This window comes from Hippopotamus amphibius, chromosome 8 (assembly GCF_030028045.1).
Source record: "Hippopotamus amphibius kiboko isolate mHipAmp2 chromosome 8, mHipAmp2.hap2, whole genome shotgun sequence".
In the NCBI taxonomy this organism is placed as follows: domain Eukaryota; kingdom Metazoa; phylum Chordata; class Mammalia; order Artiodactyla; family Hippopotamidae; genus Hippopotamus; species Hippopotamus amphibius.
In genome coordinates this window covers 71,618,616-71,645,887 of record NC_080193.1, presented here as the reverse complement: position 1 = coordinate 71,645,887, position 27,272 = coordinate 71,618,616, and the positions used below count along the sequence as shown (strand labels likewise).

The following is a 27,272-nucleotide window of genomic DNA, read 5'->3' as shown; positions in this document are numbered from 1 at the left end:
AACCAAAAAAAACCCAGACATCAGATATTGCTGAGGATGTTGAGAAATTTGAGTCCTCATCCACTGCTGGTGAGAGTGGGAAATGGTGCAGCTGCTTTTGAAAACATTTGAAAGTTCTTCAGGTTAAATATTAAGTTACCATATTACCCAGCAATTCCACTCCTAAGTATATAACCAAGAGACTGGAAAACATCTCCATGTGAAAACTTGCACATGAATGCTTAAAGCAGCATTATTTACAATAGTCAAAAACTGGAGGCAATCCAAATTCCCATCAAGTGATGAACAGAAAAACAAAGTGTGGTATAGCCCAGGGAAAGGAATAGGAATCATCAACAAAAAGGAATTATTGATACATGCTACAGCCTGGATTGAAACCTTGAAAACATCCTAACTGAAAGAAGCTAGACAAAAGACCACATGCTTTATGATTCCATTTATGTGAAGTGCCCAGAAAAGGCAAATATATAGAGATAGAAAGTAGTTCAGTTGTTGCTAGGGGCTCTGGGGAGGAGGAAGTAGGGACTGAACGCTAAAGAGTACAGTGTTTCTTTTTGGGGGGATGAAAATGTTCTGGGATTAGATGGTGATGGTTGCATAACCTTGTGAATACTAAATTATACACTTCAAAAGGATGAATTTTATGGTGTGTGAATTGTATCTGTTTTTAAGCATTATTGAGAAATCAAGATGGAAAACTAAAGACTGGCCAAATTACCCACAGGAGGGCAAGCAAAAAGAAACAGAGTTGAGAACCAGATGAAACATAGAAAGCAAGTAATAAAGTGGTAGATTTAAGATTTATTACCATTTAATAATTGTATGTAAATGCTGTAATACACCCAAAGACTAAGATTTGCAGAGTGGATTACTATAGTGTGGGGAGATGTTACCATTGTGGAACACTGGGTAAATGATTTTGTATCATTTTTACAACTACATGTAAACCTATAAGGATCTCAGTAAAGTTTTTAATTAAACTACATACCCAGCACCCAAGAAGGTATTGATAAAATTTACAGTGCCTAGTATTCAATACAAAATTTTAAAGCACGCAAAGAAGCAAGAAAATAAGAGCTACAGTTACAGGGAGAAAAATCAATCATAGGAACAGACCCAGAAATGACAAATATGTTAGAATTAGTAGACCAGAGCATTAAAACAGTTCCATAAGGTAAAGATCACTCATGTTAAGTAAATATATGGAAAATGTAAGACACAAGTTCAGCTTCTTGAAGAAAAACACATACGTGTCATGAAAAGTACACTGGATGGATGGGTTTAACAACAGATTACATGTTGCTGAAGAAAAGATTCACGAACTTGAAGATACAGCAATGAAAACAAAATGACAAGGTGGGGTGAGATCCAGGAGAAAAAAGAGAAAACCCTCAGAACTTCAGTGAGCTGTGGGAAAACTTCACATAGCCCAATAAACTTGTAACTGGAGTTCCCAAAGGAGCAGGAGAGAGAGAAAATTATTTGAAGATATAATTACTGAAAAATTTCCAAACTGATAAACACTACAAACCCACGGATACCAGGTCAACAAATTCAAAGCACAAGAACATGAAGAAAACAACATCAAATCACACTCTAAGTTGCTTAAAATCAGTGACAGAGCAAAAATATTAAAAGCAGTCAAGAAATGCAGACAATATACAAAGGAACAAAGAAAAGGGTATCCGCAGATTTCTTGTTGGAAACAATGTGAGCAAGAAAACTGGAGAAAAATCTTTATTGAAAGAAAAAACCCAAGCTAGAATTCTGTGTCTAGGGAAGATATCAAAGATGAAGGCAAAATGAAGATTCTTCTCATAAGTACAAAAGCTGAAAGTCATACCAGCAGACTAGCACTGCAAGAAACTTCGAGCAAAGTCCTCAGGCAGAAGGAACATGATACCAAGTGAAACTATGGAATCACATCAGGGTTTCTCAACCTCGGCACTATTGACATTTGGGGCCAGATATGGCCCCAAATTGGGCTGTCCAGTGCATTGTAGGGTATTTAGAAGCATATATGGCCTCCACTTGCTAGATCCCGGAAGCAACAAGCCCCCAGTGATGACAACTAACATTGTCTCTAGACATTGTCAAATGTCCCCTGAGGGAAAAATCACTCCCAGTTGAGAATCACTATTCAATGAATGTTTCTTTAATATTTTTCATCTCTTTATGCTTTTGACCAATAATCTGAGAGAATTCCTATGCTCAGGCATTTAGTGCATTAATTCACTTTTTATGCCTATTTTCTTCAGCCCATCTATTCATTTTTTTCAAAAATAGACTTTATTTTTCAGAGCAGTTTTAGGTTCCCAGCAAAACCAAGCAGAACAGAGTTCTGGTATAACCCTGTCCCCTACATGTCTAACCTCCTCTACTATTGACATCACACAAATGTAACGTTTGTACAGTTGATGAACCTATACTGACACATCATTACCACCCATAGTCCCTAGTTTACACTGGGGTTCACTCTTGGTGTTGTACATTCTATGAGTTTTCACAAATGTATAATGACATGTATGCATTGTTAGAACACCATTCAAAATGGTTTCACTGCCCTAAAAATCCCCTGTGCTCTGCCTGTTCTTCCTCCCTTCCCCCCAATCCCTGGCAACTCTATCAAAACCTCAATCATTATAGTTTCCATCCAATATTTTTATTATTTTTGTTGTTTGTTTGTTGGGGGTGGGGGGGGGTTGGTTTTTTTGGCAGTGCCATGTGGCATATGGGATCTTAGTTCCCTGACCAGGAATCGAAACTGCACACCCTGCATTGGAAGCCTGACATCTTAAGCAATGGACTGCCAGGGCAGTTCCTGTTTGTTCTTGTCTTATGACTGCATTAAAAAAAAAAAAAATCCCCTTACATCCATGTAGACCTTTCCTCTATTGAAGACTTACTCGATGGCTCCATGACTTTTTCCCCTTAGGTGTGAGTTCTGTTTGGTGCATTTTCTGTCTCGCTTCCATGGAGGTGGCATTCCTCAAATATTTGGTCTTTATTGGGCACTGATTTCATAGTTAAGACACCCTGTTAGGGCATCTGTGGCATCTATTTGACCAGCCCACTTGGAATCGTTGTGGCTGCTACTGCTTTTAGGAAGAGTGGAGGAGAGGCCACTGGTCCTCAGTGTGTGAGTACCACTAGCCACGCAGGGCGCTCTCTTGCCTCTCTGATCCACCACTACGCTCACTATATCCACCTGGAGACACACACCCTGTAACCGCTGCCTAACTGGTCCAAGGAGGGCTGGAGATGAACCCCCTGGATCCCTCCAGCTCCCACCCTTACAGCCTCCCATACAGATTTAGAGAATGAAATGTGCCCCCGCACCTTTGCCCTTAACTTCGTGCCTGCTCACTGCCTCCACGACTTCACCTTTTCTTTATTTTCAGCTTCCTTGTTAGCTACCTCCCTTCAGCCTATAAACATGCTCAGAGTCTAAAACATTTCTCCCTCATCTTGTACCCCCTTTAGCTCCTTCCTCAACCTTTTAAAGAGATGACTACCGTCTCCACCCTTTCTTGTCTCCTTCCTTCTCACCCCTCCCCCACTGCTCTACTGAAATTCCTCCCGCTGAAACCATCAGTGTCTTCCGATTGTCATATTCAGTAGACACTTCACACTTCCTCTCAGCTGCACTTACACTACCATCTGTACTCTGACACTGTCATCATTCCCTTTCCTTTCCTCCCTTTTTGACTGCCTTGAGCTCCCTTGTATCTATTTGCTTCTTAAATGTTGTTGTGTCCTTTGCTCTTTCCTGCATTTGGCAAGAAATGAGCTTGGTTTGCAAGCAAGAATGAAAGGAAGTAAGGAATCCAGAAACGTGGAGACTTACAGAGCTGGAAAAGGCAACTTTTTAAAAAATAAATAAATTTATTTATTTATTTATTTATTTATTTATTTATTTATTTATTTAATTGGCTGTGTTGGGTCTTCGTTGCTGCACACAGGCTTTCTCTAGTTGCGGCGAGTGGGGGCCACTCTTCATTGTGGTGTACGGGCTTCTCATTGTGGTGGCCTCTCGTTGCAGAGCATGGGCTCTAGGCGTGTGGGCTTCAGTAGTTGCGGCACATGGGCTCAATAGTTGTGGCTCACGGGCTCTAGAGCGCAGGCTCAATAGTTGTAGCGCACGGGCTTAGTTGCTCCGCGGCAGGTGGTATCTTCCTGGGACAGGGATCGAACCCCTGTCCCTGCATTGGCAGGCGGATTCTTACCCATTGCGCCACCTAGGAAGTCCCCAAGGCAACTTCTGGAACTCAGCAGGAGATAAAATTGAGCAAGTGTACAAAAATCCAATTGAAATTCAACTTCTTGGCAAAGCATTCCTGCATTCAAATTCTGGCTCCATTACTCCCCATGTGAACTTGGACAAGATGCTAACCTTTTCTGTACCTGACTTTCCTCATATATTAAGTGGGGATAAAGGAACCCACTTGGTAAGGGTGTTATCAAGAGGAAGCTAGCGAATACATAAAAGGCGCTTGAAATAGTGCCTGCTCAGGGCACTTAGAATCAGGGCACTTCTAATTAAACTCAGAAGTTGTCATTTTGCCGAAAAGGAAAGAGACTGTGGGTGGCTTCATTAGAACTCAAGAATCTGGAGCTTTGCCCTGTCTCAGCGCTTTCGCAACTGACTTTTGTTATGGTTGGCAGGATACACGAATGCTAGACATTTCCATTTGACTGCCTCGCAGACAACGCAACAGGTCCGAAACTCAACCCATCACCTTCCCCGCCCCGGGGCTCCTCCCTCACTGTCCCGCGTGCCCCACATTCAGCAGACCCGGTGCCCTAAATCCGTCCCGGTTTTCGCCCCCGCCTGGTGTTCCTCAGGTCTTGCCTTGGCTACTGTAGCAGCCTCCACTCCAGACCCCGCAGATCCATCCTCAGGAAATGCGCCCTGATCTCACCCAAAGGCACCCAGGCAGAGGGTCGGGTCACGGTGGAGCCCCCCGGGACTGTGGTGACGCAGCGTGTGGCCCGCCGACCTCGCAGGACCGGGGCTCCCGCTCCAGCGGGGCGGACGCACGCGGATCCCTCGCTCCGCGGCCGCCCCCGAGCCCCGCAGCCCTCACTGCAGGTACTGCCTTCCCGCACACAGCCTCAGGCCCGCGCTCCCCACACCCTCCCGCGTTCCGCCGCCGGGACCACGCCCCCTGTGACGCGCATGGGGCCCCGCCCCCAGCCCGTCACCTGGCCGCGCGCATTCGGGGGCTCCGCCTCCCGGCAGAGCACAGCTGAAGCGCGAGGATTGGCTGGGAGTGCACAGCTCAGCCAATCCGAACGCGCCCCGGGCCTCGCGGCCCCGCCTCTCCCGGTGGCGCTCCTGACAGTGACGCGCTCCTAGCAATGACATCCTCCGCCGGTTGGGGCCGCGCCGGGGCAGGCGGACTGGAACCTGTCCGCGGCGGGGTCGGGATGGAGGCAGCCGGGCCGCGGAGCAGGGACGTGCGGGGGCGAGTGGCGAGTCCGCCTGGCAGCCGAGCAGAGAAGAGCCCTATGGAGAGGTGCGCTCGTTACGGGGAAGGCGGGGGAATCCGTCGGCGCCCTCCTCCAGGAAGCCCTCCAGGCGCCGCCGGGCGAAGTCGGAGGGGGGCGGCCGGCCGGTGGTCAAGGGAGCGGCCAGACGGTGGTCACTCTCCCGGGGAGGAGTCCTTCCCGGAGAGTGGGCGCCAGCTGGCAGGTCACTCGCGGGCATGAGGGGCCGCGCGGGGATGCGGTGCCGCCGGGTGTCCGCGCGGTAGGCCTAAAGCAGGGGTGAGCGCTAGGAGGACGAGCGGGTGCGAGGCATAGCCTGGAAAGGGCTCCGGGAAGGTGAGGCTTGGGCTAAAACCTGAGTAACATCCAGCAGTCAGCCTCACACGTGCTGGGAACGAGCCCGCGGGGAAGAGGGAACCGCAGCAAGGGCCCCGAGGCCAGGAACGCGCCCGCGGGGCCCAGGATGGAGAGGATTGAGGAGCGCACAGAAGGGGCTTGGGGCAGCTGTCCGTGAGCAGAGCCTCAGAGCCCAGGGAGGATTTTGGGGTGTATTCTGACGGTGATGGGGATCCTGAAGGTTTGAGCAGGGGAGTGACGTCATTTAATTATATTACAAATTACTATTTTATATTTTAAAGGAATCCTTCTGGATGCTTTGTAGGGAGAAGGGCTTGCAGGAAGCAGAGAAACCAGTGGGAAATCTTTTGTAATAATGTAGGAAAGAGAGGTGGTGTGGATTGCAGGGTTGGCGGGAGAAGTGTTTGTACTGAAACAAAACCCCCGGGACTTGTCGATGCGTCCTCGGAGTAGGGGATAGGAACGGTTAAGAAGGATTCTCCCACGCTATTGGCCTGAACAGCTGGCAGAGTGAGGAGGAAGACAGGGAGAGTCGCCAATCTACAGAGCTGCTCCAGCTTACTGGGACCTTCCCCTGGAGTGGGGGAAATGCATTTTTAAATTTTTATTTTACTTTATTTTATTTTATTGATTTTGTGAGTCTTCACCCTCAGTCCAGTATTTGTTAAATACTTTTTTCTTTGGTGGGGGGCGGGGTGGGGGAATCCTCTCTACTGGAATATGAGGAATGCTTGTGTGTCTTTAAAATTTGGATCCAGGCCTAAGTTTGATGGTATCTTTCATTAGGTTTCATTTGCTTAGGACTGACAAAAGGGAGCTAGGAAAATGTACTGAGTGGAGAAGAGATTCATGATGCCTTTTTATTTTGGGATTGTGAACCTAATAAAATTTAGCTTTCCCATGCAATACTGATAACACTTTAAAGAAGTAGCAAGTAATGGGGCAGAGTAATCTGTGAAGTGTTCATCTGAAATTCAAGCTGTGAATTAGCTCAGCCAAGCAGCACATTGAAGAGCTGCGGTCACTAGGTAATTTGAGGAACTTTGAAATACTTATTGGAAGTGAAAGCACAGTTAGCAACAGGTGCAGATTTAAGTCTCAGCAGGACCCAGGGATTCGCAATACGGGAGTGGCCAAGGATGGCTGATCAGACTTCCCATGCCCCAAAGCCTTGTACGTGGGCATCTTAGAGACAAGATGCTGCATTAAAACTTCTCCATGGAGGTACTTCGCTGCTTGTCCAGTGATTAAGACTCAGCACTTTCATTGCAGGGTCACGGGTTCAATCTCTGGTTGGGGAACTAAGATCCCACATGCAGCAAGGCACAGCCAAAAAAAAGAGCGAAAAACAAAAAACACTCCATGGGATAAAAAAAATTTTGTTTCAAGAGCCACCATTGGTAATTGTGTTTGAATTTTCATGTGAAATGGTTTAAATACTATTGTTGATTTTTAAACCGGGTAAAATAATTAGTAGTATCTGGCAGGATTGCCTACTATTATATATTCATGAAAGTTTCTGAAAGTGTTTGATACTGGTAAAAGATATACAGATAAATTGCACTTAGGGATCTTTCAGGGGCTGTGCACTTTCTGTGACATTTGTCATCTTATGTCACGCCCCTACTGTGTGCCAGCTGTTGTTCTCAGTGTTGGCAGCAGAGCTGGGAGGAAGATGGAAGCTCGTGAAGCTGCTGTTCAGTTACTTTCTGTTGAGGCAGAGAATAAACAAGGAGCAAGTCTAGTGTGTTAGATGATGGTGTGCCTCAGAGAAACAGGGGGGCTGGGGGACACAGAGCCCTGGGGAGGAGGACATGGGTGACTGCAATTTTATTTGTAGCTCAGGTAGCCTCACAAGAAGGTCAAGTTGGAGCAAAGACCTAAAAAGTAAGGTAGGGTGGAAGCGTGGCCATTCTAGGCAAAGAAAACGCAAAGTGCGAAGGGAGAAGCAAGCCTGCCCCCAGGAGACTGCAGGGGTTGGAGGGTGGGGGGAAGCCAAGAGGGAGGGGGGAAGCAGAGAGGGAGGGGGGAACCAGTGGCACCTAGATCACCCGAGCCTCACGGTCATCGCAGACACTGCAGGGAAGTCAAGGATAACTACCAGTGAAGTGTTGAAGTTGAAAAACCAGGGAGGTACTTCCCTCCTAGCACAGTGGATAAGGCTCCATGCTTCCAGCACAGGGGGCCAGGTTTTGATCCCTGATCAGGGACCTAGATCCCACATGCATGCCTCAACTAAGGAGCCTGCCTGCCATGGCAACTAAGACCCATGGCAACCAAATAAATATAAAAAGAAAAAAAGGGGGGTGTGGAAAGAACTTTTAAAAGTCTAAATGGACAGTCTCCTAGCAGTGATGAAGGAAACTAGCAAATACTAGGTGATTGGAAATCACGTATGCATTTTCCATAAGTGATGAAGATGTAGAGACTTCTGAGCGCAGCTTGTAGGATCCTGCATGGTGTGAATGCAGAGAAGCACCCGACCTTGACATTGTTTGCTCCTGTTGATATGATAGATAGGGTGCAGCTGTGTTTCCAGATTTCATCTTCTTTTCCTTTATAGGCACGTCTTTGTTTTCTCTGCAGCAGGAAGGTATATATGGACTATAATGCAACCACCCCCTTGGACCCAGAAGTGATCCAGGCTATGACTGAGGCCATGTGGGAAGCCTGGGGAAATCCCAGCAGCCCTTACCCAGCAGGTAATTCTAGAAGACACACGCAGATCAGAGATATGGGGGGCGGAGGCATTCTTAGAGAAATTGTACACCACGTGTGGTGACTCGGTTTTGAATAGGTTTTCTGTTAACTGCAAATCTTTAGCTGTAATTTTGGGTAGTTTTTCTTGATAAGTCCAAATTTGAGCCTTGTTGATACCATAATCATTCATCTTTAACATACTCTCCTGTCCCCCTTCCCCAGATGAAAAAGATGTCTTATTTTATTTTATTTTTTTATTTTTTGGGGGGTACACCAGGTTCAATCATCTGTTTTTATACACATATCCCCGTATTCCCTCCCTTCCTTGACTCCCCCCACCTTGAGTCCCCCCCACCCTGCCCGTCCCAGTCCTCTAAGGCATCTTCCATCCTCGAATTGGACTCCCTTTGTTATACAACAACTTCCCCACTGACCATTTTACAGTTGGTAGTATATATATGTCTGTGCTACTCTCTCGCTTCGCCTCAGTTTCCCCTTCACCCCCCGCCCCAAAAAGGTGTCTTATTAAGAGTTGTTCGTCATAACAGTACCTATTAAAACCCTGTCACCTATCTGTCTCAGTCAATCCTTACAATATTTGCAAAATAGATCTTTTACGTCATTAGGAAGGATCACATAGAATCCTGGCCTCTTTTTTTTTTTTTTAATATAAATCACTTTTAAATTCTTTGGCTATAATTATAAATATTCTTATATGTGTCTCACTTATTCTTGTTTTAATGTAGAGCATTAAATTGGAGGTTTAGGAAAATAATTTGCTTCAAATCAGTAGTTACATGGCAGAGTCGTGTGTTTTTCAGATGGCGAGCTGAAGCTGTGCCTTCTTATTTAGTGTTTTATCAGGGATAATGAAGATAAACTGTCTTAACTGTGGCTTGTGATGACCTAAAATAACTTTCAGACTACTGCTGCGCCCTAGGATTTAGTGATACCTGTGTACAAATTTACAGGCTGTTGTGCATTTTCATGTCTGTTTGCTTATTAGAAGCTTCACAACTTGATAACGAAAAGCTTTTGCAAAATCAGGTACTAGTCATTCATTAACTTTGTCGCTGGTTTACTTTGTACATGTATTCTGGCTAAACTTCTGGACGTTGCCTTGTAGCTAATCTTTCCTCTAGTGAAACTGAACTTTCTGGTGCATAAAACTGGAGAATATGGAGAACAATTAAATGCTAATAAAAAGCATTTATCATGAAGAAGTTTAGGAATAACCGTCAGAGAGAAATAACCCTTCTAGACCTGATGAAGCCTGTCTGTGGCTTGCACGTTGCCATAACAGCCTTTGTTTCCACAAATTAAGAACCAAAACGCATTGCAATTAACTCCCTGTTGACACTCAGGGTAGAAATGGGGGGAATAAAAAGGAAAGAAAAAGAAAATCACCTGTATGATAGAATGGTTTAATTATTTTCACAATATTATGATTTAATAATGATAATAATTCCTTGGAGAGGAATCTATTTTAAGGCAGATATTAAGGAGTTGTGGGAAGAGTTTAGACACCCAAGTTGTTTTTTTACCACCTTGCTTATAACCTCGGTGTCCGTCAGTTGAGGACAGATCACATAAATTAGGCCGAAGCCCTGGCGTGAGTCCTGGACGCTGTTAAAGCGATGGTGTGGACTGTATTGATGACCTAGAAGGAGAATAGTGGCATTTGGCCCAAGTGGAAAATGCATTTTATAAATGTACAGTGTTGTTTCTTCGATTTCCCCTGCCTACCACCAAGAAAAAATTACATAGAGCAAGTATGGAAAATGTATCACTTCACTGTGAGAGACAGAAACCCCCAAATAACTGTAGCTTAAACAGCTTGAAGTTTATTTCTCTCACAGTCCAGGGCCCATGTGGCTGCTCAGCCACTACCAGGGACACCAGCTCCTTCTATCTTAACTTTTTCCATCTTTAACATGCACCTGCCTCTTGTGTTCAAGATGGCTGCTGCAGCTCAAGCCATCACGTCAGCACCTGTGGAAAGGAGGCTGGACTGCTGACACTGATGACATGACTTTCTGGAAGTTGCAAGTACCACTCTGGCTTGTAGCCCATTGCCAGAGGTTGATCCCATGGCCACGCATTGGCATTTCAATTGCAGTGTAAGTTGGGAAATGAGGTCTAAATTCTTAGTTCATCTAAGAATTTCTTCATTTAAGTGTGGTCTTAATTCAGCTGTGTTCCAGCTGAAAATGTCTCCATGGTAGGAAGGAAGAGTGGCAGTGAGGACAGCCGCAGCCCCAGCACAGATGGGAAGCACACCAGCTGCTCCCACCATGGTTATCTTGGAGAAGCAGGATTGTGGAAGGTTTTGTTGTTTTCTTTTTGTCTCATGGTTTTGAATTCTTCTACAATCGGCATGCCTAGTGTAATGAGAAGAAAAGTTTACTAACGCAGAGCTTTTATCTCTTCAAAACACTGTCCTTAGTTGACACGGCAGCATACACACTGAGCTAGGACGCTCCCCGCCACCACCACCGCCCCCCAGCCCTGTGAGTGCCTCTGCCTGGAAATGTGGGGAGGGCGGCCCTGTCTGCGCTGTGTGTTAGGTTGACGGTGCTCTCGCACCCTGCTTCGGTTATTAGTGAGAACTCGCAGAGTGAGTGGGGGTCAGGGCTCAGGTTCAGAGCTGAGGGCATCCACTCGTAGAGTGGGCCAGTGGCCTGCAGCGTCTTGGGCTAGTCTCCTAGCCCTGGGTTCTGGGCTTTTCCCACCAGCACCCCTCCTGCTGCGGTCAGCGATTCCTAGGGCCTGTGCCCATGGCGTCTACGGACGCGCCTGAGGCAGTCCTGCCTCAGGAGGAGGGTCTGGGACCAACCTCCAGGGGCTCCTGTCCTGCCCTGTGAGCGTCGCTCCACTTTGGCCATCCGCTCGGCTTGCCTGGAGGCGCCTCCTCTGCCTGGTGGGTGCAGCAGCCAACCGACAACGGTCCTGCTCTTGTGAGGGGCGGCAGTTACAGGCACAGGTGTGTGAGGTGGACAAGGCCCGGTGGGGACAAGTAAAGCCTGATAAGAGGCAGACGGTGCTGGGGGGGGTGTCGGTCCCCCTTTGTGGAGGATGTCTGCAGACGTGAGGAGGGGATGCCTGGAGGGCACTGCAGGCAGAGGGGTCGGGGTGGGCACCGGGCTCCGAGGGGCTCGGGGGCAGTTCCGTGTGGGGCTGTGGAGGCCATTGTGAGGTGAGGGCCCGGCTCTCCTGGGCCTGAGGTGGAGAGCGTGCGGAGGATCTGAGCAGAGGGGTGACGCGACCGGGGTCACTCACAAGACCCCACACTCTGAGAACTTACTTAGGACCCCAGAGAGCCTCTGCTCACGCACGCTTCGTGTGTAGGTATTTGCCATGTCAGAACTTGACACTAAAAAAGCTTTGAAAGATGTGTATCTATGCATTAAAAGTAACACTAATAAATCCATTACATTAGCTTTTTTTGTGAAACAGAAACTATCTTTTCCAAAACAGAACAAATTTAGTGAGAAGAATGGCATTGTTGTACATGTTTGAAAATCTTTAATGTCTGGCTAAATAGAAGACGTTTGGGTCCCACACCTGGCACTCTCTCCAGTCCATTGCAACATGCACATCACGGAGCCTCTGGCAGGCTTCCCTATATACCTGAGAGAAAATGAGTGTAAAAAAGGCAAGTGATGTCTCCGTATTATTATGAAAATAATTTTGACTTTGGGGACCCCCTGCAAGGACCTTGGGGACTCCCCAGGTTCCCCAGACCGCACTTTGAGAATGGCATGTTTGTGTTTTCAAGGCATTACTTCGGCTGATTTGTGGAGAATGGACCACGGTGGAGTCCGTGGAGCTGGGGTCCTGCCAGGAGGATATCTGAGTAGCGGCCTTGGCTCAGCTGATGGCTGGCTGGGGGGAGGGGGCTTTGGATTCTGGATATTTTTGATGGCAGATCCTACAGGATTTGCTGATGGATTGGGTGATGGGGTAAGAGAAAGACAGGAGCTTTCACCTGGTTCCCTGGAAGGACTGAGTTGCCATGCATGTCCTGAGAAAGGAAAGGCTGAGAGCCTTTGAGAAGGAGCCAGTTTGGGGGAGGCGGGCATTCCTTTTCGGATGCCTATTGGACATCCAAGAAGGGTGAGTGGCATCCAGAACAAGGTCTGGGCTGTAATTTGGGGCATATATTGATGTACAAGTTGTGGACATCGCCTTCTTTTTTCTTGGGTAAATGATATTACCATAAACATCTAGGGACAGAATGGCAGGATCGGGTGGGAGCTGTAAGTTTGACTTCTTAAGGAACTGCCGTCCTCTCTCCAAAGTGCTTATAGCATTTTCTGTTCCCACTGGTATGCATGAGAGTTGCATTTCCTCCACATTCTCCTGAGCACTTGGACTCACCAGTCTTTTCATTTTAGCAGTTCTAATAGGTACCTGATGGTGGTGAGGTAGCCCCACGTGTCCTTACTTAGAAGGGTCTCCAAGACTTGTCGATAAGTGGAAAGGGAAGTTTTTACAAACCAGTACATAAATTATGAAACCTATTTCTGAAAAGGAAAAAGAAAACCCTGTGAAATGCTTATATGAAAGTCTATAAGTGCATCGAAAAAGGATCCGGGAGCCACACACCAAAAGGGCAAGAGCAGTTGCCATGGGGAGGGAAGTGGGGGGATGGGTAGAGGAGCTGCTGCTTTGGGATCAGCCCAGCGGCTTCTCTGAGGGGGCTTCTCAACAGAGCCCTGGAGGAAGAATGGGGTGGGAGCTGGTGGACAGGATGTGAGCGGCATTCAGGAGGAGCTACCAGTGTGCCAGGTGCTGGTCCTGCCCAAATCGATTGACATTTATTGCAGTCTTTTCAGGTATCACTAGTTGAAATGACGAGGTTTCCTAAACACCACAGACCTTTGTTACTTGCAACTAAAATGTATGCAGTAGGGACTTCCCTGGTGGCTCAATGGTTAAGAATCCGCCTGCCAATGCAGAGGACACGGGTTCAAGCCCTGGTCCAGGAAGATCCCACATGCCACGGAGCAACTAAGCCCGTGTGCCACAACTACTGAGCCCACATGCTGCAACTACTAAAGCCCACATGCCTAGAGCCCATGCTCCACAACAAGAGGAGCCTGAGCACCACAATGAAGAGTAGCCCCACTTGCTGCAACTAGAGAAAGCCCACACACAGCAACAAAGACCCAACACAACCAAAAATAAATGAACTAATTAATTAATTAATTTAAAAAAATGTATGCAGTAGTTGTAAGGAATGTGGGGATTACCTTGTATATTATTACCACATCTTTTTACATTTCTATCTTTATGTATGTTTTATTATTTATATATTTATTTTAGTGTTACCTGCTCCAAAAAATTTTTTTATAAATAGGACTGAATAGTCAAAAATGTTTGGAGACTACTGGTCTACAGACTAAGAATGGTCATTGAACTTTTCAGAATTCCCATCCCAGGAGCCTTTCTTTCTCTGCCACGTGAAGTTTGGTTCCTGTTTTCCTGCTCTCCAGTGGAACTGGGAATAGCTGGGCTCCTAGCACAAGTTTGAAAGCAAATGTGTCCCTGAGGTGGTGACCTTTCTATAATAGTTGCCTAGGTGACCAACAGTGTGACATATGGCATTGAACTTTGTGTCGAGGAGTCGTGAGTTCCATTTTTGCTTATTTTTGTTGTTTTGCAGTGTGATCTTAAGCACATTATTGCATCCTTTCATTCTCCTGTCTTGATGAACAGGAAGCAAGGCAGATGGCCACAGCTTCCTCTCTCCTGTAGCATCCGGTAAGAAGAAAACCGTGTCTCAGGGAATTTTAGGGTTCCCAGGCATCCTCCCATACTTGTTTCTGTCTCTTACTAAGTTACTTAAGTCTCAGTTTTCACTGATTTGCTAATATCTTACTGCTGCCCCTTCGCCAAGTGATTTCTAGGTTGTAGTTCACATTAGTGAAACACATTTCGTCTTAGAACTGCCCACTTAGATCTCTTGCTCCTTCATGTCTGGTTGGTCTTTTATATGCGTGTTGATTGGACTTGGTGAAGCAAAGTTAATGAATTTCCACTTTGGTCCCTCAAGGCAGGAAGGCCAAGGAGATTATCAATGTGGCTCGGGAAAACCTTGCCAAGATGATAGGTGGGAAACCTGAAGATGTGATCTTCACTTCCGGGGGCACAGAGGTAAACAGTCTAAACAGTCTCATGTTCTTTTAGTTGTAAGTTACTTTTTAGAAAAAGTAGAAGGTGACTCCCTCTTGGTATTATTGTTTTTTAAAGAAAGAGTAGTGCTTTGTCTTGGTATTTTGCAAATTATCTTGATATAATTAGCCAATATTTATCTTATAAGTGAATTCCAGGGGGCTGACAGGAATATTTGTTATATAACATATAAACTCACTAGCTTTGCATTGCTATTTCAGTAAAGAGAGTTTCCCCTTCATTTTTACCTGGAATCATTCCTTTGAATCCCTACATTGTTTACCTTATTAAGACTGTGAGGTTTCCAGTCAGAATGGCCATCATCAAAAAGCCTACAAATAATAAACACTGGAGAGGGTGTGGAGAAAAGGGAACCCTCCTTCATTGTTGGTGGGAATGTAAATTGGTGCATGAAGAACATCATGGAGATTCCTTAATAAACTGAAAAGAGAGTTACCACATGGTCCAGCAATCCCACTCCTGGGCATGTATCTGGAAAAGACAAAAACTCTAATTTGAAAAGACACATGCACCTCAATGCATTGCAGCGCTGTTTACAATAGCCAAGACATGGAAGTAACCTAGATGTCCACTGACAGATGAATGGATAAAGAAGATGTGCGTGCGTGTGTGCGCGCGCACACGCACGCGCGCGCGCACACACACACACACAGGAATATTATTCAGCCATAAAAAAGAATGAAATAATGCCATTTGCAGAAACAATGGATAGACCTAGAGATTATCATACTAAGTGAAGTAAGGCAGACAAAGACAAATATCATATGATATCACTTATATGTGGAATCTTAAAAAAAATGATACATGTGAACTTATTTGCAAAATAGACTCAGAGACATAGAAAACAAACTTATGGTTACCAAAGAGGGAGGGAGGGAGGGACAAATTAGGAGTTTGAGATTAACAGATACACACTACTATATATGAAAGAGATACACAGCAAGGACCTACTATATAGCAAAGGGAACTATATTCAATATCATGTAATAACCTATAATAGAAAAGAATCTGGAAAAGAACATATATATAACTGAATCTTCTTGCTGTAGTATGCACTGTAAATCAACTATATTTCAAAACAAAAAAGAGTGTGAGGTTTGACCCATTTCAAAGGAACTGCTTTTTAAATTGATAGAAGATGGGACTTCCTAGGCGGTGCAGTGGTTAAGAATCTACCTGTCAATGCAGGGGACACGGGTTTGATCCCTGCCCCAGGAAGATCGCACATGCTGCGGAGCAACTAAGCCCGTGCGCCACAACTATTGAGCCTGCGTTCTAGAGCCCATGAGCCACAACTGTTGAGCACATGTGCCACAACTACTGAAGCCCTCGCACCTAGAGCCCATGCTCCACAGCAAGAGAATCCACCACAATGAGGAGCCCATGCACTATACTGAAGAGTAGCCCCTGCTCTCTGCAGCTAGAGAAAGAAAGCCCACATGCAGCAACGAAGACCCAATGCAGCCAATAAATAAATAAATAAATTGATAGATTTTCAGCAACAGTATGATGGCATCAAGGCCTCTACTCTCACCATCTTGTTTCCTTACTGGAGAGGAAGGTCATCCACAGGTGATGTGACTGTCCACATAAAAAACCCGAGAGAATCTGCAGCTAGATTATTAGTAAGGTAGTAAGTAAATTTAGCAAAGTTATTAGATAAAAAAATCAATTGTATTTTTGTGTACCAGCAACAAACAGGTATTTACCAGAGCACCAAAAAATATCAAACACTTAGGAAATAAATCTAGTAAAAAAGATTTTGTAAGACACCCCCCACATGCACACTGGGAAATGAACGGAACTATTACCGAGGGCTTTCAAGGAAGTTCTGAGGAACTGGAGCACGTGCCGTGTTCACACATGGGAAGACTCAGTGTGATAAATACGTCAGCTCTTTCCAGACTGAGCTGCAGCTTCAGTGCAACTTCACTCAAAATTCTGCCTCTTTTTTGATGGAGTCTCACAAACTATGTGGAAATAAAAATGCCAAGAATAGCCAAGACTCCTTGAAGATTAACAATGCAGTGAAATGCTCTACTAATTATGGCAGATGGTCTGAGGGCAAAGAGAGACACAGGGCTGAATGTGGATGGGCCCTTGTCACGTGACGAGGCCTGGCCTTTGTGATATTGAAGAGTGATGGATTTCTTAAATAAAATACAGACTTTGATCATAAAAGAAAAAGGTTGATAAATTCTACCACCACCACCACCACAGAGAGAACCCTGAAGGAAACCGGAAGACCAGCCAGACAGTGGGAGGTGTTTGCAGCGCATAACTGACCGACGACTAGCACGCGGAATATAGCAGCAGACAACCCATCAGGAAAATGGGTGAGAGACCTGAGTGCGCACTTCACAGAGGAGAAGCCCATGTGGTTTCTAAACGGGGAAAGATACTCAGCCTGGTAAGTGATCAGAATACAAAGGTAAACAACAACGTGGGTGCCTCTGCCCACCCGTCAGGATGGTAAAAATTAAGTCGTCCAAGGGCAGGAAGTGTTGACAGAGGTTGCAGAGCAGTGCGCACGCACCGTGCAGGCAGGTGTGGACTAGAGACCCCTCTGAAAGGGGGGGCGGCATCACCTGGTGAAGTCAAGGCCGCGCCACCTTGTCAGCCAGCAGCCCCACTCAGGTGTGCACCCTAGAAGAACAGGGCGCGTGGGCACCAGGGGCAGGACTGTTCGTGACAGCCAGAGACTGGGGACAGCCCCGCTGTTCCTCCAAATAGCGGGGACTAACACCTCATGCGAGCCTGGGTGGAAGCGAACCCACAGCTCCTTGCAGCAGCGTGGAGGGACCCTGAGTGAGGAACAGACGGTATCAGCCAGAGACGAAGCTGAGCCCACTGGGCCAGGCAGAGCAGATCCGAGGGGAGGAGAGCTGTCACCAGGCCCTGGGCACCGACCACCCAACCCACCCAGGACCAGACTCCTGGTGGCCCGCAAGGTGCTGCCCCAGCTGCCACGTGGGGCCGGCCTGGTCTTGTCTGGGGCCAGGTGCCTAGGGGCACACGGTGCATTTTTAGTTGTGACCAGCTGGTGCCAACAGAGGCGGCTGTGTGCCCAGCGCCACCCAAGTGCTCAGTGTGGAGTGCTGTGCCCCTTGGTACCTGCAGGTAGAGGCGGCACGTGGGAGGGGCCTGGGCACATTTGTCACATTCATGGTGGTTGGATCAGCTTTTACGCCACCCTCTGCAGTGACCTGAGGCGTGCAGCCCCCGGAGGCCCTCCCTTCTGGACGAGGAGTCGCTGTGTTGGGCAGCAGTGTTTTTGGCGAAGACTGCCTTTCAGAGACGTGCATTGGAGCCGTCCATCCTGACCACCTCCTCCCCGTCACCGGGTTTGGTGTGCTCGGGTCTGGGTGAACCCTGCCGTCAGCTGCCTCGTTCTCCACCAGGACTACCTGTTCGACTCTCAGTGCCTTTTAAGCCCACAGTGTGTGGGCTCCTCGGCACCGCCACCTTCCCACTGGGCGGTGCCTTCAGATGCTTGAATAGGTTGGATCTTCAGTTGAGAAAAAAATTAATTCTGTTGAATTCCATTCATGTGAAAGTCAAAAAGAGGTAAAACAAGCAAAATCACTTAGGGATCCTTACATAGGAAGGAAAAGTATAAAGAAAAACAGGGACGTGATTACCATACAAATCAGGGTGTGGTTAGCTGGGGTGGGGGTGGCGCAGTGACTGAGGCAGGTGGGAGGGGTCCCAGGTGTGGGCCGTGTTTCTGTCTTGACCCAGGTCCTGGATACTCAGGATATGCTGTCATCGTTTCTCATTAAACTCACCTTTCTATTTTACAAGCTCTTCTGTATGTGTGTTATGTTTAGCAATAAGAGAAAAGTTTTCTTTAAAAAAGAAAAGCTCCCACCCCATCCCCTCAGTTATCCACTGGTCTCCCTACAGGAGACCAGTATTGTTAGTTTCTGTCGAGTCCTGCAGAGATAGTCTTTGCCTTAAAAACAGATAAGTGTGTAGATTTGTATATTCTTTTCTCCTTCCCTTTTTACCTCTTCACGGATTCGGGGGCTGTATGAGCAAATGCGTATGTCTCTCGCCCTTTGTATACACGTTGTAGGATGCTGCACAGAATGCTCACTGCCTTTGTTCGGTGAACAAGTGCCCTTGGATCTCTGGAATCAGCCCATAGAGCTTTTACATCTGCTTGGTGTCCAGTGAGTGACATGTGGTTATTTAACAAGTCCCCTTATTGATAGATGTTGAAGGGTTTCCTGAGATTTTGCTGTTATACTTCATCGTACCCTTAACCAGTAGCCTTTATAGGCATCTCTTTGCTTTTGTGCAAGTGTGGCTGTAGGAGCAGGTCCAAGAAATAGACTTCCTGGGTCAGAGGGCTTATTTGATAGATGTGCCAGATGGCCCGTCACAGAGGTTGTGCCAGTTCACGCTCTCATCAGCAGTGGGTGCCTGGGCACAATATTCTTTTCTGACAGATTAAGACAATTTTAAAAAATGCATAGTGTTGCATAATAAAAAGCATGCGTGATTCACTGGAAATGAAATCTGACATTTTTGAAAGATGAAAACCCCCAAATCTTTGTAGCTAGGCCTTTCAGAAGGTGCAACTCAGGAGCTGAATTTCTTTGAGACTATATTTTTCTTTTCAAGTGTTAGCCACAGAGAGAAATGCAAATGAGAGCGATTGTTACTCGAAGTCTCCTCTTAGGATAGTTTTTGTAAATGATTTTTCTGTTCTGTCTCTACAGTCAAATAATCTGGTAATCCATTCTGTGGTGAAACACTTCCACAAAATCCACACCGCAAAGGGGGACACGGCCGAGCATCCCAGCCCAGTGGTGGCGGCCCTGCCGCACGTCATCACCTGCACCGTGGAGCATGACTCCATCCGCCTGCCCCTGGAGCACCTGGTGGAGGAACGAGAGGCTGGTGAGTGAGGAGCTGGCTGTGCCCAGGGGTCTGCAGTGAGTCATTTCCTCTCCAGCACTCAGGCTGCCTGGCTATGCCCTGGTACAAAGGTTACATGGCCTGTCCTTCCAGATTTTCCCTGAGGGAAAAATCAGTGATCAACATGTACAACGAGTCATTTATCACCTAATGACATGTCAGATTCTTGCATATGATAAGCATACGTGTATTTAAATAGCATGCCTATAAATGCTAGCCTGAGCTTTGCATTATTCGATTTTAATGATTAAATCTTGGCTTGCACTCTCTCTGGTAGAAAGAAAAAGGATCCAATAGACATCAGCTTTTGGTGGTAAAAACAAGAGTAAGTGCACTCCTGCTGGGAGCCTTTCTCTCAGTAGAGAGGAGGCGGGCGCCTTCCAGGGTAAGGGGAGCAGAGGCAGGTGGGCGCTGGGGGCCCCCCAGGAGGTGCACCTGGCCGAGCAGTCTGAGGGGCAGGTGGGGACCTGTCCAGCAGTGGCAGTGGCCTGGTCACTTCTGGTTCCTTCACTTTTCCTGTGATGTGACGTCTCGAGACACAGGGTGTAGATACTAGCTTTTGAAAACCTAAGTGCCATTTTTCCCAAGACAGCCGAGGTTGAACTCTCCTTGGAATAAGACAGTGGCTTTCTCCTCAGCATTCGCCTGCTTATCTAATCTGCCTGGAAGGCTGAAGGGGAGGCAGGGGAGAGTGTTTTCATCTTACAGATAAAGGAGTGTGACAGAACTGCCAGGTTGAGTGTGAGCCTTGTTACCAGTTTCCCTGCTCAACTACAGGAAGGTTTTTCTCTCTATGCACCACTCTAACTAAAATAAGTCAGCTCCAACTTTCTTGTTTAAATTGTAGTTCCTTTTAATCCCTGGTGCCTTTTTTCCTGTGTCTCAGGTACAGGGTGGGGCAACTTAATACATTGTTATTAGTTACTGTTACATTTTATATCTTGTTTAAAATTATACAAGTTTTTACAAAGTATAGACATATGCCTGGAGGGCAATAATATCAAGGTCACAGAAAGGCTCCCGGTATTGATACAAAGTAAAGGTTCTTCCCCACCACCTCCAGTCCTGTGCTTCAGGGGCAGCCGGCCTGCGAGCATGCCTTCAGTTTCTCTCCTGATTAGCATTAGCACTCTAATTACTTCCACTTTAATACTTCATAACTCACCAACATAATCTCCATTTCTTGGTTCATCAACTCAAGCATCTATTTGTTGAGTCCCGGGTATAAAACAGGGACTTGACCTCCACTCTTCCCTCCCTCCCCCTCCACCCTGTCTGACTGTGGCTGTTGTTTAATATATACGTCAGCTTTGTGAGGATGGAACTCACATACTATCCAGTTCACCCGTCTGTGGCATTCAATTCAGTAGTTTTTAGTGTATTTACAGAGCTGTGCAACCATCACCACAATCAGTTACAGAGCATTTCATAACCCCCAAAAGAAACTCATATCTGTTAACTGTACCTGTTTCCCTCAACCCTGGGCGACTACTGGTACATCCCGTCCCTGGAGATTTCCCCATTCTGGACTTTAGCATGAATGGAATCGCAAGATATGTGGTCTTTTGTCATTGGCTTCTTTCACTTAGCATCATGTTTTCAGGGTTCATCCACATTGCAGCCTGTGTCAGATTCCATTCCTTTTTATGGATGAATAATACTCACATTTTATCCATTCTTCAGCTGCTGAGCATTTGATGAACATTTGATATTATGAATAATGCCTCGTGTAGAAGTTTTTGTCTGTACCTATGTTTTTGTTTCTCTTGAGTATATACCCAAGAGTGGAAATGCTGGGTCCTGGGGTAACTCTCTTTCACCTTTTCAAGTATCTCTGTATTTAACCCTAACCTTTGTATTCCACAGTAGCAGCACTGTTTCACATTCCCACCAGCAGTGCCTGGGGAGTCCCAATTTCTCCATGTCCTCACCAGCATATGTTATTGTCTGTATTTTCTTTTTCTTTTTCTTTATTTTTAAACTCTCTCCTGTTTTTTAAATTAATTATTTGGTTTGCTGGGTCTTAGTTGTGGCAGGTGGGCTCCTTTGTTGTGGCTTGCCTGCTCCTCAGTTACAGCACATGGGCTCCTTAGTTGCAGCATGCAGGCTCCTTAGTTATGGCAGGCAAATTCTCAATTGTGGTATGCATGTGGGATCTAGTTCCCTGACCAGGGATCGAACCTGGGCCCCCTGCATTGGGAGCACGGAGTCTTATCCACTGGGCCTCCAGGGAAGTTCCTGTTGTCTGTATTTTCTGTTACAGCCATCCTTGCAGGTGTGAAGTGGGATCTCATGGGGGTTTTGACCTGCACCTCCCTGAGAGCTGATGATGTTAAGCAGGTGCTCATGTCCTTAATAAAAAGACAAAAATCCCAGCCAGAGTTGCCTTTCCTTTGCTCCTGTTTGAGTCCCATAGTGGGTGCACCAGCTCCGCCCTTCTTTTGCTACCCCTGCCCCCACCCCCACCCTGGGAGCCCGCCTGCTGTCGAGGCCAGTGCCTCGGCTGCCCACTTACTGGGTGTAAGGCAGGGGTCCTTGAGCATCAGAACCTTGCCCTCTGCCTGCCTCAGCAGTCGCCTCTCACCCTGCTCTCCGCATGTGCACCCTGAACTTGGATGACCTCTGGGTCCTTTCCTACTTTCTATGGAGTTAGTTTTCGCCAGTCAGTGTCCTGGGTGGGTTTTTCCTGTTGCTGTTAATCTAATGCCATCATCTTTCTATATTCTGGGCGTTGCTCAAAATTCCTTGTCCACAGGTATTCGCCCTTATTGAGAAATAAATCTGCTTCCTCATTTCAGTGGGACCTTGAGGGGAAAGTGGGTGTATTTGTCATCACCATTTTGAACCCAGAACCTCGAGTTAGTCACCTCTCCTTATTTTCCATCTGCAGTAGTAGGATTCTAAGTGCCTGGAGCACACAGTAGGTGCTTAATGAAGGCTGGGTCAGTGCTGAGTGGGTGAAGGTTAAGTGCTTGGCACCTCGAGGTACTCCCGTGAACTGCACTGAGGGTGTCTCAGCTGCTGGTGGGTACCTCACTGGCAGAACAGGGTGTCCCCACACAGCCCCCCAACTGGGGATCATTGATGAAGCCTTCGAACCGGTCGTCTGTGGGCCGGGTGACAGAGGGTTCATGTTCCTTCTTCATAGTTTTCTGAAACTTTACAATAAATAGCTTTTCTCACTGTGTCTAAGTGAATGTTCCAGAGAGGACACTTTGTGGCGTTGACCTCGTACTTGTGTCTTATTCCTCAGAGGTCACCTTCGTCCCTGTGTCCAAGGTGAGTGGGCAGGCGGAGGCTGAGGACATCCTGGCGGCAGTCCGCCCAGCCACGTGCCTCGTGACTGTCATGCTGGCCAATAACGAGACAGGCGTCGTCATGGTGAGTCGCTGTCCTTTTTAGGAAGATGGGGGCACTTGGGCCTCCCAGCCCCACCTCTTCTCTCCCTCTGTTCTTCAGCCTGGGAACTTTTTGCACATCCTTACTAACAACTCCTCATTTCTTTCATTATGTTTTCATGGAATCAGAGCAACCTGTGTGTTTTTCTCTCTCCAGCCGGTATCTGAGATCAGCCGGCGAGTCCGAGCCCTGAACCAGCAGCGGGCGGTGAGGGGGCTGCCGGAGGTGCTCGTGCACACAGACGCAGCGCAGGCCTTGGGGAAGCGGCACGTGGATGTGCGGGACCTGGACGTGGACTTCCTGACCATCGTGGGGCACAAGGTGCGTTTATCCGTGGAAGCCACCTTCCTGCCCTCCAGCCAGGGAGACACCTCGACACCCACCAGGCTCACCTGCAAGCATCCTCTATCAGCTGGTGCACCTGGTGCGCCTTCCCAGTGAGGCCCTGGGTCATGGAGTGGGCGCGCTGTGACCCCACCCTCAGCAGCTTAGAGGGGAGCCGGGAAGAGCTAGGAGGCTGAGTGCCGAGTGCCCACTGGGATGCTGGGCAGTGCAGTCCTTACGGGGCAGGAGGGGCAGGCAGGCAAGGCCGTGGGGGCGGGGTGGTGGAAGAGGGGGAGGCAGGGTTAGGGGTAGGATGAGGGGAGGGGAGGTCACAGGTGGGTTTAGACCAGGGGTGAGTGTTCTCTGCAACATGAAGAAAGCACTCGCAGACCCCTCCTCAGCCCACTCCCACCCGAACCGAGGGATGGAAGATGCAGGTTTCAAGAATGACAGCTTCTCTAACCGGACTTAAAGCATGGCTCTGAGTGTGAGGCTGCAATTTTAGTGACCCTCATCTCAAGGGTGTGCTGGGGAAGAGTTAATAGTTAACAGTGAACACCCTTCAGAAGCTTTTGGATATCTTTCCAGCAGCCTAGAACCTGGAGTGGTTTTAGTACTTTCCTCTCAGCTGGTTCCCAAGGGAGTGAGTGTGCTGGCCCAACGTGGTAGCACTTAAAATGTCTGCCTGATGTGGATTTGAGAGCATGGAGTCGTCTGCAGGACAGCCCTGGGCCACCTCTCGTTCCAGCCCTTTTCTGTCAGAGCCTCCTATGTGATGTGCAGGTGCTCTGCTTTCTCCATGCAGGGGACCAGAGTCCAGCATCTGCCCTGCACCCAAAGGCTTTTGTGACCTCCACATGTCTGCAGCAGGGATGTGTAGCCAGCTGAGGGGCCCAGGGAGTAGGACCTGAGTGTTACAGAGTTTCTCTGTGTGCCACTTAGCACGTATACGGAGAAGGTACCCAGAAGGTTCCTGTTGAATAAATGACTGGCTTTTCCTTCCAGTTCTATGGCCCCAGGATTGGAGCACTTTACATCCGAGGGCTTGGCAAACTCACCCCTCTGTACCCTATGCTGTTTGGAGGTGGACAAGAATGGAATTTCAGGCCAGGGTAAGGTAGAAGGTTAACAAGGTGTCTGACCCTCTGGCTGTGCTGTCTGTCTGTAGGGCAGTGGCTCTTCTGTCTCTTGAAAGCACTGTGACAGCACAGTGTTCACCTCCACTGGGTCACACATGTCTCCGCTGGCTGGTTCTACACTTAAGACTCACATCTGCAGTCTTGTTGGGGAGGATTCAAAGCAGATGAAGGGAACTCTTTCAGCTGCTTCAAAGCACCCAGTTCCTTTTGTTATTTTGGCCCAGCCCACCAAAAAGTTGCTGAAGGAGCCCCCGGCTGAGATGTGCTGCCTTTCTCTTGACTATGGGGTGAGTAAGGCCATGTAGAAGCACCCGGTTTCCTCTCTGAAAGCTCCCGTGTCCCCATGACCTGCAGGGATGTCTTAACCAGGGAATAAGGTGAGACCAGCACCATACATGTTGTCAGAAACTTAATAACAAGAGGGAGAAACAGACGACACATGGTGAGTTCCCTGGGGTTTCTTTTGCCTCCTTTATTCGAGAATTAGAGCAGAAGAAGCCAGCAACTCAGAAATACCAATAAGGGCCAACGAAAAATGCCCAACAGAGCCCTCCCTCTCCAGCTAGTGGACCAGGGAAAAGAAAGCCTAGCAAGACAGAGAACTTTTGTCTAAAATTTAGACAGTACCTGCTTTTTTCCAGCCAATCACCATGGTAAACTACTGCCACCCCCACCCATGCCACAAAGGAGAGTAGGGAGCCCAGACTTTTACCCACACAGGCTGTGACAAGAGCCCCACACCCCTCCAGGGTGTCAGACAGGGCCTAGTGAAGAGCCAGGACTTTTGTCCCCACCACAGTAATGCACCCCCACCAAGGTGTCAGTGGAGACCACATGCAGACCCTGGGCTTGCACCCACACCCACCACTAACAAGGTGCGTTCTCCCTTTGGGTGTTGACAAAGGCTGAGGAGGGAACCTGGATGTCTACCCCACTTGGCAGTAATAGGCTGGCACACTCCTTCTCCTGCCAGAGCAGGGTCCAAAAAAGCTAGCTAATACCAAAGGGTTAAACAGACTCATGACAACAGACAGACATCCTGGTTTCAATTGAAAATTGCTCATCATACTGAGAACCAGAAAGATTTTAAATCAAAGAAAAAAAGACAATCAATAGATGTGAACACTGAGATGACAAATATATTAGAATTGTCTGACAGAGATTTTAAGGAGAAAACAATAAAAATGTTTTAATGAGCAATTATGAACACACTTGAAATAGAAGAAATAGAAAGTGTCAGCAAAGATAAAGAAGATGTAGGGACGAACTAAATGGAAATTTTAGAACTAAAAACTGCAACAGCCGAAGTAAAAAGCTCAGTGAACAGACTCACCAGCAGAATAGGGGCAACAGAGGAAAGAGTGAACTGAAAGAACAATAGAAGTAACCAATATAAAGAACAGGAAGTAGACTGGAAAAAGATTGAACAGAGCCTCAGGGACCTGTGAGACTATAACAGAAGATCTAACATTCGTTTCATTGAGGTTCTGGGGGCGAGGAGAAAGAAGGTGGGATGAAAAAGAACTTGAAAAAATAATGGCTGAAAACATCCCAAATTTGGCAAAAGACATAAACCCACAGATTCAAGAAGCTGAACAAAACCCAAACAGGATAAACCAAAGAAATCTAAGACATAAAAAGTAAAATTCCATAAATGAAAGACAAAGAAAAATCTTGAAAGCAGAAAAATCTTGAAAAAATAAACACCTTATCTATAGGGAAAAGATAATTTCAATGACAGTGGATTACTTGTCAGAAACCACAGAGGCCAGAGGAAGTATGCAGATTTTTTCAAGTGCTCAAAGAAAAGAACTACCAGACTTCCTAGGTGGCATAGTGGTTAAGAATCCGCCTGCCAATGCAGAGGACACAGGTTTGATCCCTGCCCCAGGAAGATACCACATGCCACGGAGCAACTAAACCTATGCACCACAATTACTGAATCTGTGCTCTAGAGCTCATGAGCCACAACTATTGAGACCATGTGCTGCAACTACTGAAGCCCATGTAGCTAGAGCCCGTGCTCCACAACAAGAGAAGCCACCACAATGAGGAGCTCGCACACCACAATGAAGAGTAGCCCCCTCTCACCACAACTAGAGAAAGTCTGTGTGCAACAACGAAGACCCAACACAGCCAATAAAAGATAAATAAATAAATTAATTAATTAATTAAATTGCGCAAAGGAACTCAATAGATAGTTCTCCAAAGAAGACATAGAAATAGTCAATAGGTATATGAAAAGTTGCTTAACACCACTAATCATCAGAGAAATAAAAAAAAGAAAAGAAAAGAAAAAGAACTGTCAAGCCAGAATCATACACAGCAGAAATATCCTTCAGGAACGAAGGGGAAATCCAGACATTCTCAGGTGTAGGAGAAAACTAACAATTTGTCACCAGAAAACCTATGCTAAAAATGACTGAAGAAGTTCTTTACACAGAAAGGAAACAGTAGAAGAAGGAACCTTGGAACATCAGGGAAAACTGAGCATGTAAGCAAAAATATGGGTAAATAAAATAGACTTTCCTTCTCATCTTGAGTTTTCTAAATTATGTTTGATGGCCTAAGCAAAAATCATAGCGCTGTCTGATGTGGTTCAAAATGTATGTGGAAAAAATATTTAAGATAATTATATTATGAATGGGAGTGGGTAAAGGGATGTAAAAGGAAATAAGGGTTCTGTTCTTCACTTGAACTTCTGAAAACTGTTCCAGTAATCCACAGAAAGGAAAGAGA

The 27,272-nt window shown here is 46.8% G+C and overlaps 1 protein-coding gene across 6 annotated transcripts in view; it reads left to right on the top strand.

The window, feature by feature from the left end:
• Positions 1–5,368: 5,368 nt before the first annotated feature.
• The window catches only part of SCLY (selenocysteine lyase), a 35,527-nt gene continuing 13,623 nt past the window's right edge, over positions 5,369–27,272 (top strand). The window contains exons 1-8 of one of the 6 annotated variants that reach the window (XM_057745391.1): positions 5,369–5,519; positions 8,437–8,549; positions 14,269–14,313; positions 14,606–14,706; positions 19,473–19,653; positions 22,925–23,052; positions 23,227–23,391; positions 24,400–24,506. In XM_057745391.1, coding sequence (XP_057601374.1) covers positions 5,431–5,519; positions 8,437–8,549; positions 14,269–14,313; positions 14,606–14,706; positions 19,473–19,653; positions 22,925–23,052; positions 23,227–23,391; positions 24,400–24,506 — 929 coding nt within the window. In that variant the 5' untranslated portion in view covers positions 5,369–5,430. Of the gene's footprint in view, positions 5,520–8,433; positions 8,550–14,215; positions 14,314–14,605; positions 14,707–19,472; positions 19,654–22,924; positions 23,053–23,226; positions 23,392–24,399; positions 24,507–27,272 lie in introns of those variants that run through there. The other 5 variants (XM_057745390.1, XM_057745393.1, XM_057745392.1 and 2 more) reach the window with 5 other exon arrangements.